Genomic DNA, 16,831 nt, shown 5'->3' on the forward strand with positions numbered 1-16,831 from the left:
GGAATAATTTGAACTGCGGCGCGGCACACGGCATTGTTGACAAAGGACGATCGATAAAAGACGAGAAATTTGATCGATGGATTTAATGATTTGGAGTGACACAAATGGTTTGATAATATTGTTGTTTATGTGATAGTTATTTAAAATATAGTAGTTTATATATCGTTGTATGGGCCTGTGGAATAATTTGAACTGCGGCGCGGCACACGGCATTGTTCACAAAGGACGATAGATGGGTTTAATGAATTGGAGTGACAGATGGTTTTATAAACGAGTTATTTATGTAATCGTTTTTTTAAATACCGTATTTTCCGCACTATTAGGCGCACCGGATTATAAGGCGCACCTTCAATGAACGGCCCATTTCAAAACTTTGTCCATATATAAGGCGCACCGGATTATAAGGCGCATAAAATAGAAGCTATACTGCAACAAACTGAGGTTGACTAGGGTTGCGGTATGCATCCACTAGCCAATAACCAACGAGCCCTCTGTAAACAATCGCGTTTCTCAAACGATCTCCTATAAAATGATCGGAACTGACTAAAGTTCGATCTAACGCATTGGTACTACTTACGTATGTTTCCCTTCCATATCGATCCCTAGATTTACTTGAAACATTAACAGAGCAGCCTATTTTGACATGAAATAGCCTGGTGCGTATAACAGCTATCGTTATAGCATTAGCCATCCACAAATTCCCATGAGCCTCAGCTTGCAATCTCCCATGAGCCTCAGCAAAGTGTAAACAATCGCGTTTCTCAAACGATCTCCTATAAAATGATCAGAACTGACTAAAGTTCGATCTAACGCATTGGTACTACTTACCTATGTTTCCCTTCCATATTGATCCGTAAATTTACTCAAAACATTCAACGGAGCAGCCTATTTTGAAATGAAATAGCCTCGCGGGTACAACAGCTATTCGCTGACGCCCCCTGACTACAGTTGCCGTAATGTTGGGAAGCGATGCGACCTTGTAATTTACTAGTCGTACTAAAACGTACTGAAACATTTTGGCAGAGCACAAGTTTTTCCTTCCCCTCCTGGGAGTTTAAGATCAGGGGATGTGTACAACCAGTATGGATGAACAAAATTCATCAATTGATCCATATATAAGGTGCTCTGCATTATAAGGCGCACTGTGTTTCTTTAGTAAAATGTAAGTTTTTAGGTGCGCCTAATAGTGCGGAAAATACGGTAACTGAATGTTTGTTCTCAGCTCCTCGTTTGTGTTTGTCACGTTAGCATACCGTATCGTTTAGCCTGTTGTTCCTCGTTCATGGTGTTGGATTTTGTCGAATAAATTGCCCCCCCAAAATGCGACTTATACTCCGGAGCGACTTATGGGTTTTTTTTCACATTTGTGGGCATTTTAAGGCTGGTGCGACTTATAGTCCGAAAATTACGGCACATAACTAGAATTGCTTTTTTTCCACCTCCGTAATATTGCTAAGATTCGTTCTTTCAACTAGTGATGCGGAAACTATTATACATGCGTATATTACGTCACACCTTGACTACTGTGACGCATTATTCTCTGGTCTTCCTAAATCCAGTGTTAAAAGTCTACAGTTAGTGAAAAATGCTGCGGCGAGACTGCTCACGCAGACGAGAAAATGTTATCACATTACCCCAATATTAGCCAATTTACATTGGCTTCCCGGTCCATCTAAAATGTGAATTCAAGGTTCTTCTATTAACCTATAAATCACTGCATGGCTTAGCGCCTTTGTATCTCGTCGAGCTAGTTGTTCCTTACGTTCCGTCCCGTAACCTCCGCTTGCTAAACGCTAGTCTTTTAGTGACCCCGAAGGCCAAAAATAAATCTGCAGGGTTTAGAAAATTTTCTATTCGGGGGCAAGAGCTTTGGGATGCCCTTAAGACACGATTAAAGGCACATTTTCATGCCATGGCCTTTAATTAACCTGTGGTGGCCGATTCGGCTGGGGAGGGGGTTAGGTGACAACCAAACTGATAACGGCTATCTGGAATTCTCGTCGACCAATCGGGATGAGGGAACTGCGGCGGATTACCACCTTCAAAGACACTGCCAGGACAATTGAGGGCACCTCCTGCAGCTTTGAATTGGATATCCAGTTTTTCTTTGGATTGTTTTATATTATGTGTTCTATGTGCCCTCTCTGCATCCATTGCAGCCTGGTCATCCTGGAAGGGGATCCTCCCATCTGTGGTCTCTTCTCAAGGTTTCTCATTTTTTTCGAGTTTTTCCTTCCCCTCCTGGGAGTTTAAGATCAGGGGATGTTTGAGAGTAATTGTCAATTTTTGTACATGTGAAGCCCTTTGAGACTTGCTTGTGATTTAGGGCTATATAAATAAACTTGACACTGGATGTTAATGTTACAATTGCATTTCATTTGGCAGCAAAAAGAAAAACTCAAATAAATTTGAGTCGAAAAGTTGTGTTGGATTCTTATTACATTGATATTTACCTAAATTGTAGTCAGTCATCTAATTAACTTTTTTTTTCTCAAACCAATACCACAGTTAAGATTATTTAACATCATAGAAAGCCTGCATAGGACCATATTTAGTAGTCTATCGATGCCTGTCCAGCTTTATATTTCCACATAATATGTTTACATCGCTGATGACTGTATTTAGAGACAAACATGTTTAGTCAAAGAGCGCAGCAAAAAAAAACACACCAAAAAAAACCAGGTTGTTAAAGCCGTGAGGATTTGAGTTAAGCTGCAGTTAGTTCTGTACTCACCACCGCTGAGAAGTTTCATGACCAGCCATAGTTCATCCTTCACCACAAAGGAGGTGTAGTAGGACACAATGTTGGGATGGTGGCACTGGCTCATTGCTTGGATTTCCTTCTGCAAAGTTACAAAAAACAAATAATTGTAATTTTACTCAAGTAGTGAATGTGAGTATTTTTCCCATCACTGGTAAAAACCATTCAGAAGTGTCAGAGCCCCATTTTCTGTTTGTTGGTTCAAGTTAATTACAAATAGAGGAACATTAGGCACTTGGAAATACAATTCGTATAATCTTTGAATCGGGGTATAAAACATTTAATTTCATACTTATTCATTCTAACATAAAAAGAATGCTCAAGGAATTGAAAAAGGAAGTTATAAATCTCTTATGACAGTTGTATAGTTCTTTTGATTAACAATCATTGAGAACATAATCGGTAAAGTTGCCCATCCCTGGAAAAAGCACCAAGATTACAGTGCAAATAATATTGCTCATGTCAGTTTGCACTCTGACTCACTCACAATAGAGCAAACCTAATACCAGTCAACAAGTGAAACCTCCCAACAGTTATCATTTGGAGTTGAGTTCAACCAAAGTATCTTTTGGTTTGAGTGTATATTTGTGATGCCACAGCAGTAAAAAAAAAAAAAGAAAAAGAAAAAAAGTGTCATGATAATCATGAAACTGAAACAAGAATTTTGCAAAGCATCTTACTGTTCAATCCAAGATGACCAACAATTAAATATCACATAAAATAAATTCAAACAAATTAATGTACGCTGTATGAGAACATGGTTCTTCTGGGAAACATTACAAAAGTATTTAAGACACATTTAAGACACTTGTTGTGTGAAGGCGAAGGCCTTCACACATATGTTATTCTACTCCATTCACTTTATTATTGTGTGAAGGCGAAGGCCTTCACACATATGTTATTCTACTCCATTTACTTTATTATTATTGTGTGAAGGCGAAGGCCTTCACACATATGTTATTCTACACCATTCTCTATTATTGTGTGAAGGCGAAGGCCTTCACACATATGTTATTCTACACCATTCTCTATTATTATTATTATTCTCTTTTATTCTCCACACTTTTTTGACACGTTTCATCTTCCACATAATTCATCCGATTCACTCCATTCCACTTTTCACGTATTCCAAATATTCACGCGACGAGCGCTTGTATTTTTCTCGTTCCGAAAATTTTCCGATTCCGCAAAATTCCCAAAATTCCGACAAATTTTTCCCCATTCATTCTTAATGGCACATTCGACATTTCACATTTACGTCGTTCCAATTTGAAATTCACATCATTCAGCACATTCTAATCACATTCGGAAGGATTCTCGACATTCCCAAAATTCCCAAATTCGAAAATTTCACGTTTTCACGTTAAAAATTCCGACAAATTTTCACAAAATTTCGTTTTTCACCTCTAACTTCTACATTTTTCAACCGATTCAACTCGTTCCAACTTTCAACTGTTCATCTTTTGCCTACCTATTCCACAACGTCCCACTTACCAAAAACTTCACATCTTTTATTTTGAAATTCAACCAAAATTCTCTAAAATTTCGTTTTTCTACTCTAATTTCTACATTTTTCAACCGATTCAACCCATTCCAACTTTCAACTGTTCATTATTTTTCTACTGATTCCACAACTTCCCACTTACCAAAAGCTTCACATCTTTTATTTTGAAATTCACACCCAATTCCTTTTCCCTTCTCATTTCTACATTTTTCAACCGATTCAACCCATTCCAACTTTCAACTGTTCATCATTTTTCTACCTATTCCACAACTTCCCACTTACCAAAAACTTCACATCTTTTATTTTGAAATTCACACCCAATTTCCTTTTCCCTTCTCATTTCTACATTTTTCAACCGATTCAACCCATTCCAACTTTCAACTGTTCACTATTTTTCTACCGATTCCACAACTTCCCACTTACCAAAAGCTTCACGTCTTTTATTTTGAAATTCACACCCAATTCCTTTTCCCTTCTCATTTCTACATTTTTCAACCGATTCAACCCATTCCAACTTTCAACTGTTCATCATTTTTCTACCTATTCCACAACTTCCCACTTACCAAAAACTTCACATCTTTTATTTTGAAATTCACACCCAATTTCCTTTCCCCTTCTCATTTCTACATTTTTCAACCGATTCAACCCATTCCAACTTTCAACTGTTCATTATTTTTCTACCGATTCCACAACTTCCCACTTACCAAAAGCTTCACGTCTTTTATTTTGAAATTCACACCCAATTCCTTTTCCCTTCTCATTTCTACATTTTTCAACCGATTCAACCCATTCCAACTTTCAACTGTTCATCATTTTTCTACCTATTCCACAACTTCCCACTTACCAAAAACTTCACATCTTTTATTTTGAAATTCACACCCAATTTCCTTTTCCCTTCTCATTTCTACATTTTTCAACCGATTCAACCCATTCCAACTTTCAACTGTTCATCATTTTTCTACCTATTCCACAACTTCCCACTTACCAAAAACTTCACATCTTTTATTTTGAAATTCAACCAAAATTCTCTCAAATTCCGTTTTTGTACTCTAATTTCTACATTTTTCAACCGATTCAACCCATTCCAACTTTCAACTGTTCATCATTTTTCTACCTATTCCACAACTTCCCAAATACTTCACATCTTTTATTTTGAAATTCACACCCAATTCCCTTTTCCCTTCTCATTTCTACATTTTTCAACCGATTCAACCCATTCCAACTTTCAACTGTTCATCATTTTTCTACCTATTCCACAACTTCCCACTTACCAAAAACTTCACATCTTTTATTTTGAAATTCACACTCAATTCCCTTTTCCCTTCTCCTTTCTACATTTTTCAACCGATTCAACCCATTCCAACTTTCAACTGTTCATCATTTTTCTACCTATTCCACAACTTCCCACTTACCAAAAACTTCACATCTTTTATTTTGAAATTCACACCCAATTCCCTTTTCCCTTCTCATTTCTACATTTTTCAACCGATTCAACCCATTCCAACTTTCAACTGTTCATCATTTTTCGACCTATTCCACAACTTCCCAAAACCTTCACATCTTTTATTTTGAAATTCACACCCAATTCCTTTTTCCCTTCTCATTTCTACATTTTTCAACCGATTCAACCCATTCCAACTTTCAACTGTTCATCATTTTTCAACCTATTCCACAACTTCCCACTTACCAAAAACTTCACATCTTTTATTTTGAAATTCGCCACAAATTCTCCAAATATTCTACATTTCTCAAGTAATTCAACACGTTTCAACATCGTTCGGCAGCATTCCCCGAAAAAGTTATTCATACATTTCGCCTTCACACGCAATTTCTCCAGAAATTGCAAAATTCTAGTTGTGTGAAGGCGAAGGCCTTCACACATATGTTATTCTACTCCATTTACTTTATTGTGTGAAGGCGAAGGCCTTCACACATATGTTATTCTACACCATTCTCTATTATTGTGTGAAGGCGAAGGCCTTCACACATATGTTATTCTACACCATTCTCTATTATTATTATTATTCTCTTTTATTCTCCACACTTTTTTGACACGTTTCATCTTCCACATAATTCATCCGATTCACTCCATTCCACTTTTCACGTATTCCAAATATTCACGCGACGAGCGCTTGTATTTTTCTCGTTCCGAAAATTTTCCGATTCCGCAAAATTCCCAAAATTCCGACAAATTTTTCCCCATTCATTCTTAATGGCACATTCGACATTTCACATTTACGTCGTTCCAATTTGAAATTCACATCATTCAGCACATTCTAATCACATTCGGAAGGATTCTTGACATTCCCAAAATTCCCAAATTCGAAAATTTCACGTTTTCACGTTAAAAATTCCGACAAATTTTCACAAAATTTCGTTTTTCACCTCTAACTTCTACATTTTTCAACCGATTCAACTCGTTCCAACTTTCAACTGTTCATCTTTTGCCAACCTATTCCACAACGTCCCACTTACCAAAAACTTCACATCTTTTATTTTGAAATTCAACCAAAATTCTCTAAAATTTCGTTTTTCTACTCTAATTTCTACATTTTTCAACCGATTCAACCCATTCCAACTTTCAACTGTTCATTATTTTTCTACTGATTCCACAACTTCCCACTTACCAAAAGCTTCACATCTTTTATTTTGAAATTCACACCCAATTCCTTTTCCCTTCTCATTTCTACATTTTTCAACCGATTCAACCCATTCCAACTTTCAACTGTTCATCATTTTTCTACCTATTCCACAACTTCCCACTTACCAAAAACTTCACATCTTTTATTTTGAAATTCACACCCAATTTCCTTTTCCCTTCTCATTTCTACATTTTTCAACCGATTCAACCCATTCCAACTTTCAACTGTTCACTATTTTTCTACCGATTCCACAACTTCCCACTTACCAAAAGCTTCACGTCTTTTATTTTGAAATTCACACCCAATTCCTTTTCCCTTCTCATTTCTACATTTTTCAACCGATTCAACCCATTCCAACTTTCAACTGTTCATCATTTTTCTACCTATTCCACAACTTCCCACTTACCAAAAACTTCACATCTTTTATTTTGAAATTCACACCCAATTTCCTTTCCCCTTCTCATTTCTACATTTTTCAACCGATTCAACCCATTCCAACTTTCAACTGTTCATTATTTTTCTACCGATTCCACAACTTCCCACTTACCAAAAGCTTCACGTCTTTTATTTTGAAATTCACACCCAATTCCTTTTCCCTTCTCATTTCTACATTTTTCAACCGATTCAACCCATTCCAACTTTCAACTGTTCATCATTTTTCTACCTATTCCACAACTTCCCACTTACCAAAAACTTCACATCTTTTATTTTGAAATTCACACCCAATTTCCTTTTCCCTTCTCATTTCTACATTTTTCAACCGATTCAACCCATTCCAACTTTCAACTGTTCATCATTTTTCTACCTATTCCACAACTTCCCACTTACCAAAAACTTCACATCTTTTATTTTGAAATTCAACCAAAATTCTCTCAAATTCCGTTTTTGTACTCTAATTTCTACATTTTTCAACCGATTCAACCCATTCCAACTTTCAACTGTTCATCATTTTTCTACCTATTCCACAACTTCCCAAATACTTCACATCTTTTATTTTGAAATTCACACCCAATTCCCTTTTCCCTTCTCATTTCTACATTTTTCAACCGATTCAACCCATTCCAACTTTCAACTGTTCATCATTTTTCTACCTATTCCACAACTTCCCACTTACCAAAAACTTCACATCTTTTATTTTGAAATTCACACTCAATTCCCTTTTCCCTTCTCCTTTCTACATTTTTCAACCGATTCAACCCATTCCAACTTTCAACTGTTCATCATTTTTCTACCTATTCCACAACTTCCCACTTACCAAAAACTTCACATCTTTTATTTTGAAATTCACACCCAATTCCCTTTTCCCTTCTCATTTCTACATTTTTCAACCGATTCAACCCATTCCAACTTTCAACTGTTCATCATTTTTCGACCTATTCCACAACTTCCCAAAACCTTCACATCTTTTATTTTGAAATTCACACCCAATTCCTTTTTCCCTTCTCATTTCTACATTTTTCAACCAATTCAACCCATTCCAACTTTCAACTGTTCATCATTTTTCGACCTATTCCACAACTTCCCACTTACCAAAAACTTCACATCTTTTATTTTGAAATTCGCCACAAATTCTCCAAATATTCTACATTTCTCAAGTAATTCAACACGTTTCAACATCGTTCGGCAGCATTCCCCGAAGAAGTTATTCATACATTTCGCCTTCACACGCAATTTCTCCAGAAATTGCAAAATTCTAGTTATTATTATTATTATTCTCTACGTTTCTCCACACTTTTTTGACACGTTTCATCTTCCACATAATTCATCCGATTCACTCCATTCCACTTTTCACGTATTCCAAATATTCACGCGACGAGCGCTTGTATTTTGCTCGTTCCGAAAATTTTCCGATTCCGCAAAATTCCCAAAATTCCGACAAATTTTTCCCCATTCATTCTTAATGGCACATTCGACATTTCACATTTACGTCGTTCCAATTTGAAATTCACATCATTCAGCACATTCTAATCACATTCGGAAGGATTCTCGACATTCCCAAAATTCCCAAATTCGAAAATTTCACGTTTTCACGTTAAAAATTCCGACAAATTTTCACAAAATTTCGTTTTTCACCTCTAACTTCTACATTTTTCAACCGATTCAACTCGTTCCAACTTTCAACTGTTCATCTTTTGCCTACCTATTCCACAACGTCCCACTTACCAAAAACTTCACATCTTTTATTTTGAAATTCAACCAAAATTCTCTAAAATTTCGTTTTTCTACTCTAATTTCTACATTTTTCAACCGATTCAACCCATTCCAACTTTCAACTGTTCATTATTTTTCTACTGATTCCACAACTTCCCACTTACCAAAAGCTTCACATCTTTTATTTTGAAATTCACACCCAATTCCTTTTCCCTTCTCATTTCTACATTTTTCAACCGATTCAACCCATTCCAACTTTCAACTGTTCATCATTTTTCTACCTATTCCACAACTTCCCACTTACCAAAAACTTCACATCTTTTATTTTGAAATTCACACCCAATTCTCCAATATTTCCGTTTCTCCTTCTCATTTCTACATTTTTCAACCGATTCAACCCATTCCAACTTTCAACTGTTCATCATTTTTCTACCTATTCCACAACTTCCCACTTACCAAAAACTTCACATCTTTTATTTTGAAATTCACACCCAATTCCTTTTTCCCTTCTCATTTCTACATTTTTCAACAGATTCAACCCATTCCAAATTTATTCACTTAATTCACCTTATTCTTCCCACATTCACTCCCATTCACCCCCACTTCCACTATGCTTACACAATTCAACCCTTGACCCCCAATTCCAGTGTGGCGGCCATCTTGGATGACCCTGAAGTGCCACCAATGAACCCAGAATGAACCGGAAGTGGCCCAAATCAAACCGAAAGTGACCCCAAATAGACCGGAAGTGACCTCAGGTAAACCGGAAGTGACCCCAAATCAAACCGGAAGTGACCCCAAATGTACCGGAAGTGACCTTTTTAGACCGGAAATGACCCCTAATAAACCGGAAGTGACCTCAGACGAACCGGAAGTGACCCAAATTAAACCGGAAGTGACCCCAAATAGACCGGAAGTGACCTCAGGTAAACCGGAAGTGACCCCAAATCAAACCGGAAGTGACCCCAAATGTACCGGAAGTGACCTTTTTAGACCGGAAATGACCCCTTATAAACCGGAAGTGACCTCAGACGAACCGGAAGTGACCCAAATAAACCGGAAGTGACCCCAAATAGACCGGAAGTGACCCCAAATAGACCGGAAGTGACCTCTGGTAAACCGGAAGTGACCCCAAATCAAACCGGAAGTGACCACAAATGAACCGGAAGTGACCTTTTTAGACCGGAAGTGACCCCAAATAAACCGGAAGTGACCTCAGCTAAACCGGAAGTGGCCTGTTTTAAACCGGAAGTGACCCAAATAAACCGGAAGTGACCCAAATTAGACCGGAAATGACCCGAATCAAGCCGGAAGTGACCTTATTTCAACACTAAGTGCCCCAAATAGCTACATTTGCGCTAACGTCTTCGTTTATTGTCCGATTTAACCCGTTTCAACATTTTTATCCCAAAAGTGAACCTCCTGAGGCCGTTTTTTTTGTTTTGTTCCAAATTTAGAAAGATTTTGGCGCAATTGCTTTTTCTTATTTTCCCATTCATTCTCTATGGGGATTCAACATTTGCTCTAACTTCTACATTTTTTAACTGATTCAACCCGTTCCAACTTTCAACTGTACATCTTTTGCCTACCTATTCCACAATTTCCCACTTACCAAAAATTCGAAATTTGAAATTCAACCAAATTCTCCCAAATTTCGTTTTTTACTCTAATTTCTACATTTTTCAACCCATTCCAACTTTCAGCTGTTCATCTTTTGCCTACCTATTCCACAACTTCCCACTTACCAAATATTCCAAACTTTCAATTTTGAAATTCACCACAAATTCTCCAAATATTCTACATTTCTCAAGTAATTCAACACGTTTCAACATCGTTCGGCAGCATTCCCCGAAAAAGTTATTCATACATTTCGCCTTCACACGCAATTTCTCCAGAAATTGCAAAATTCTAGTTATTATTATTATTCTATTTTATTCCCGCCACTTTTTTGTCCCGCTTCTTCTTCCACATTTTTCATCCGATTCACTCCATTCCACTTTTCACGTATTCCAAATATTCACGACATGAGCGCTTGTATTTTTCTCATTCCGAAAATTTTCCGATTCCGCAGAATTCCCAAAATTCCGACAAATTTTTCCCCATCCATTCTTAATGGCACATTCGACATTTCACAAAATTTCGTTTTTCACCTCTAACTTCTACATTTTTCAACCGATTCAACCCATTCCAACTTTCAACTGTTCATCTTTTGCCTACCTATTCCACAACTTCCCATTTACTAAAAATTCCAAATTTTCAAATTTGAAATTCAACCAAAATTCTCTCTAATTCCGTTATTCCACTCTAATTTCTACATTTTTCAACCGATTCAACCCATTCCAACTTTCAACTGTTCATCTTTTGCCTACCTATTCCACAACTTCCCACTTACCAAAAATTCCAAATTCTCAAATTTGAAATTCAACCAAAATTCTCTAAAATTTCGTTTTTCTACTCTAATTTCTACATTTTTCGACCGATTCAACCCATTCCAAATGCATTCACCTTATGCTTCCCACATTCACTCCCATTCACCCCCACTTCCACTACGCTTACACATTCAACCCTTGACCCCCAATTCCAGTGTGGCGGCCATCTTGGATTGACCCTCAAGTGCCCCCAATGAACCCAAAATGAACCGGAAGTGCCCCAAATCAAACCGAAAGTGACCGCAAATAGACCGGAAGTGACCTCAGGTAAACCGGAAGTGACCCCAAATCAAACCGGAAGTGACCCCAAATGTACCGGAAGTGACCTTTTTTGACCGGAAATGACCCCTAATAAACCGGAAGTGACCTCAGACGAACCGGAAGTGACCCAAATCAAACCGGAAGTGACCCAAATAAACCGGAAGTGACCCCAAATAGACCGGAAGTGACCCCAAATAGACCGGAAGTGACCTCTGGTAGACCGGAAGTGACCCCAAATCAAACCGGAAGTGACCCCAAATGAACCGGAAGTGACCTTTTTTAACCGGAAATGACCCCAAGTAAACCGGAAGTGACCTCAGCTAAACCGGAAGTGACCTGTTTTAAACCGGAAGTGACCCAAATAAACCGGAAGTGACCCAAACTAGACCGGAAGTGACCCGAATAGAACCGGAAGTGACCTTATTTCAACACTAAATGGCCCAAATAGCTACATTTGCGCTAACTTTTTCGTTTTTTGTCCGATTTAACCCGTTTCAACATTTTTACCCCAAAAGTGAACCTCCTGAGGCCGTTTTTCTTTGTTTAGTTCTTCTACATTTTTTAACTGATTCAACCCGTTCCAACTTTCAACTGTACATCTTTTGCCTACCTATTCCACAACTTCCCACTTACCAAAAATTCCAAATTCGAAATTCAACCATATTATCCAAAATTTCGTTTTTCTACTCTATATTCTACATTTTTCAACCGATTCAACCCATTCCACCTTTCAACTGTTCATCTTTTGCCTACCTATTCCACAACTTCCCACTTACCAAATATTCCAAACTTTCAATTTTGAAATTCACCACAAATTCACCAAATATTCTACATTTCTCAAGTAATTCAACACGTTTCAACATCATTCGGCGGCATTCCCCGAAGAAGTTATTCATACATTTCGCCTTCACACGCAATTTCTCCAGAAATTGCAAAATTCTAGTTATTATTATTATTATTCTCTACGTTTCTCCACACTTTTTTGACACGTTTCATCTTCCACATAATTCATCCGATTCACTCCATTCCACTTTTCACGTATTCCAAATATTCACGCGACGAGCGCTTGTATTTTGCTCGTTCCGAAAATTTTCCGATTCCGCAAAATTCCCAAAATTCCGACAAATTTTTCCCCATTCATTCTTAATGGCACATTCGACATTTCACATTTACGTCGTTCCAATTTGAAATTCACATCATTCAGCACATTCTAATCACATTCGGAAGGATTCTCGACATTCCCAAAATTCCCAAATTCGAAAATTTCACGTTTTCACGTTAAAAATTCCGACAAATTTTCACAAAATTTCGTTTTTCACCTCTAACTTCTACATTTTTCAACCGATTCAACTCGTTCCAACTTTCAACTGTTCATCTTTTGCCTACCTATTCCACAACGTCCCACTTACCAAAAACTTCACATCTTTTATTTTGAAATTCAACCAAAATTCTCTAAAATTTCGTTTTTCTACTCTAATTTCTACATTTTTCAACCGATTCAACCCATTCCAACTTTCAACTGTTCATTATTTTTCTACTGATTCCACAACTTCCCACTTACCAAAAGCTTCACATCTTTTATTTTGAAATTCACACCCAATTCCTTTTCCCTTCTCATTTCTACATTTTTCAACCGATTCAACCCATTCCAACTTTCAACTGTTCATCATTTTTCTACCTATTCCACAACTTCCCACTTACCAAAAACTTCACATCTTTTATTTTGAAATTCACACCCAATTCTCCAATATTTCCGTTTCTCCTTCTCATTTCTACATTTTTCAACCGATTCAACCCATTCCAACTTTCAACTGTTCATCATTTTTCTACCTATTCCACAACTTCCCACTTACCAAAAACTTCACATCTTTTATTTTGAAATTCACACCCAATTCCTTTTTCCCTTCTCATTTCTACATTTTTCAACAGATTCAACCCATTCCAAATTTATTCACTTAATTCACCTTATTCTTCCCACATTCACTCCCATTCACCCCCACTTCCACTATGCTTACACAATTCAACCCTTGACCCCCAATTCCAGTGTGGCGGCCATCTTGGATGACCCTGAAGTGCCACCAATGAACCCAGAATGAACCGGAAGTGGCCCAAATCAAACCGAAAGTGACCCCAAATAGACCGGAAGTGACCTCAGGTAAACCGGAAGTGACCCCAAATCAAACCGGAAGTGACCCCAAATGTACCGGAAGTGACCTTTTTAGACCGGAAATGACCCCTAATAAACCGGAAGTGACCTCAGACGAACCGGAAGTGACCCAAATTAAACCGGCCGGAAGTGACCCCAAATAGACCGGAAGTGACCTCAGGTAAACCGGAAGTGACCCCAAATCAAACCGGAAGTGACCCCAAATGTACCGGAAGTGACCTTTTTAGACCGGAAATGACCCCTTATAAACCGGAAGTGACCTCAGACGAACCGGAAGTGACCCAAATTAAACCGGAAGTGACCCAAATAAACCGGAAGTGACCTCTGGTAAACCGGAAGTGACCCCAAATCAAACCGGAAGTGACCCCAAATGAACCGGAAGTGACCCTTTTGGACCGGAAGTGACCCCAAATAAACCGGAAGTGACCTCAGCTAAACCGGAAGTGACCTGTTTTAAACCGGAAGTGACCCAAATAAACCGGAAGTGACCCAAATTAGACCGGAAATGACCCGAATCAAGCCGGAAGTGACCTTATTTCAACACTAAGTGCCCCAAATAGCTACATTTGCGCTAACGTCTTCGTTTTTTGTCCGATTTAACCCGTTTCAACATTTTTACCCCAAAAGTGAACCTCCTGAGGCCGTTTTTTTTGTTTTGTTCCAAATTTAGAAAGATTTTGGCGCAATTGCTTTTTTTTATTTTCCCATTCATTCTCTCTATGGTGATTCAACATTTGCTCTAACTTCTACATTTTTTAACTGATTCAACCCGTTCCAACTTTCAACTGTACATCTTTTGCCTACCTATTCCACAACTTCCCACTTACCAAAAATTCCAAATTCGAAATTCAACCAAATTCTCCAAAATTTCGTTTTTCTACTCTAATTTCTGCATTTTTCAACAGATTCAACCCATTTCAACTTTCAACTGTTCATATTTTGCCTACCTATTCCACAACTTCCCACTTACCAAATATTCCAAACTTCCAATTTTGAAATTCACCACAAATTCTCCAAATATTCTACATTTCTCAAGTAATTCAACACGTTTCAACATCGTTCGGCAGCATTCCCCGAAAAAGTTATTCATACATTTCGCCTTCACACGCAATTTCTCCAGAAATTGCAAAATTCTAGTTATTGTGTGAAGGCGAAGGCCTTCACACATATGTTATTCTACACCATTCTCTATTATTATTGTGTGAAGGCGAAGGCCTTCACACATATGTTATTCTACTCCATTTACTTTATTATTATTATTATTCTATTTTATTCCCGCCACTTTTTTGTCCCGCTTCTTCTTCCACAAAATTCATCCGATTCACTCCATTCCACTTTTCACGTATTCCAAATATTCACGACATGAGCGCTTGTATTTTTCTCATTCCGAAAATTTTCCGATTCCGCAAGATTCCCAAAATTCCGACAAATTTTTCCCCATCCATTCTTAATGGCACATTCCACATTTCACAAAATTTCGTGTTTCACCTCTAACTTCTACATTTTTCAACCGATTCAACCCATTCCAACTTTCAACTGTTCATCTTTTGCCTACCTATTCCACAACTTCCCACTTACCAAAAATTCCAAATTCTCAAATTTGAAATTCAACCAAAATTCTCTCAAATTCCGTTATTCCACTCTAATTTCTACATTTTTCAACCGATTCAACCCATTCCAAATGCATTCACCTTATGCTTCCCACATTCACTCCCATTCACCCCCACTTCCACTACGCCTACACATTCAACCCTTGACCCCCAATTCCAGTGTGGCGGCCATCTTGGATTGACCCTCAAGTGCCCCCAATGAACCCAAAATGAACCGGAAGTGCCCCAGATCAAACCGAAAGTGACCCCAAATAGACCGGAAGTGACCTCAGGTAAACCGGAAGTGACCCCAAATCAAACCGGAAGTGACCCCAAATGTACCGGAAGTGGCCTTTTTAGACCGGAAATGACCCCTAATAAACCGGAAGTGACCTCAGACGAACCGGAAGTGACCCAAATTAAACCGGAAGTGACCCAAATAAACCGGAAGTGACCCCAAATAGACCGGAAGTGACCCCAAATAGACCGGAAGTGACCTCAGGTAAACCGGAAGTGACCCCAAATCAAACCGGAAGTGACCCAAAATGAACCGGAAGTTACCTTTTTAGACCGGAAATGACCCCAAATAAACCGGAAGTGACCTCAGCTAGACCGGAAGTGACCTGTTTTAAACCGGAAGTGACCCAAATAAACCGGAAGTGACCCCAAATAGACCGGAAGTGACCCCAAATAGACCGGAAGTGACCTCTGGTAAACCGGAAGTGACCCCAAATCAAACCGGAAGTGACCCCAAATGAACCGGAAGTGACCTTTTTAGACCGGAAATGACCCCAAATAAACCGGAAGTGACCTCAGCTAAACCGGAAGTGACCGATTTTAAACCGGAAGTGACCCAAATAAACCGGAAGTGACCCAAATTACACCGGAAATGACCCGAATCAAGCCGGAAGTGACCTTATTTCAACACTAAGTGCCCCAAATGGCTACATTTGCGCTAACGTCTTCGTTTTTTGTCCGATTTAACCCGTTTCAACATTTTTACCCCAAAAGTGAACCTCCTGAGGCCGTTTTTTTTGGTTTTGTTCCAAATTTAGAAAGATTTTGGCGCAATTGCTTTTTTTTATTTTCCCATTCATTCTCTATGGGGATTCAACATTTGCTCTAACTTCTACATTTTTTAACTGATTCAACCCGTTCCAACTTTCAACTGTTCATCTTTTGCCTACCTATTCCACAACTTCCCACTTACCAACAATTCCAAATTTAAAATTCAACCAAATTCTCCAAAATTTCGTTTTTCTACTCTAACTTCTACATTTTTCTACCGATTCAACCCATTCCAACTTTCAACTGTTCATCTTTTGCC

At 38.2% G+C, this 16,831-nt stretch overlaps 1 protein-coding gene across 4 annotated transcripts in view; it reads right to left on the bottom strand.

The window, feature by feature from the left end:
• oxsr1a (oxidative stress responsive kinase 1a) overlaps positions 1–16,831 on the bottom strand; it is a 36,415-nt gene that overhangs the window by 6,772 nt on the left and 12,812 nt on the right. For all 4 annotated transcript variants that reach the window (XM_061295842.1, XM_061295843.1, XM_061295844.1 and 1 more), the window contains one exon: positions 2,735–2,843. In XM_061295842.1, coding sequence (XP_061151826.1) covers positions 2,735–2,843 — 109 coding nt within the window. The remainder of the gene's footprint in view (positions 1–2,734; positions 2,844–16,831) is intronic.

The sequence above is a fragment of the Syngnathus typhle genome, linkage group LG13 (genome assembly GCF_033458585.1).
Source record: "Syngnathus typhle isolate RoL2023-S1 ecotype Sweden linkage group LG13, RoL_Styp_1.0, whole genome shotgun sequence".
Classification (NCBI taxonomy): Eukaryota; Metazoa; Chordata; class Actinopteri; order Syngnathiformes; family Syngnathidae; genus Syngnathus; species Syngnathus typhle.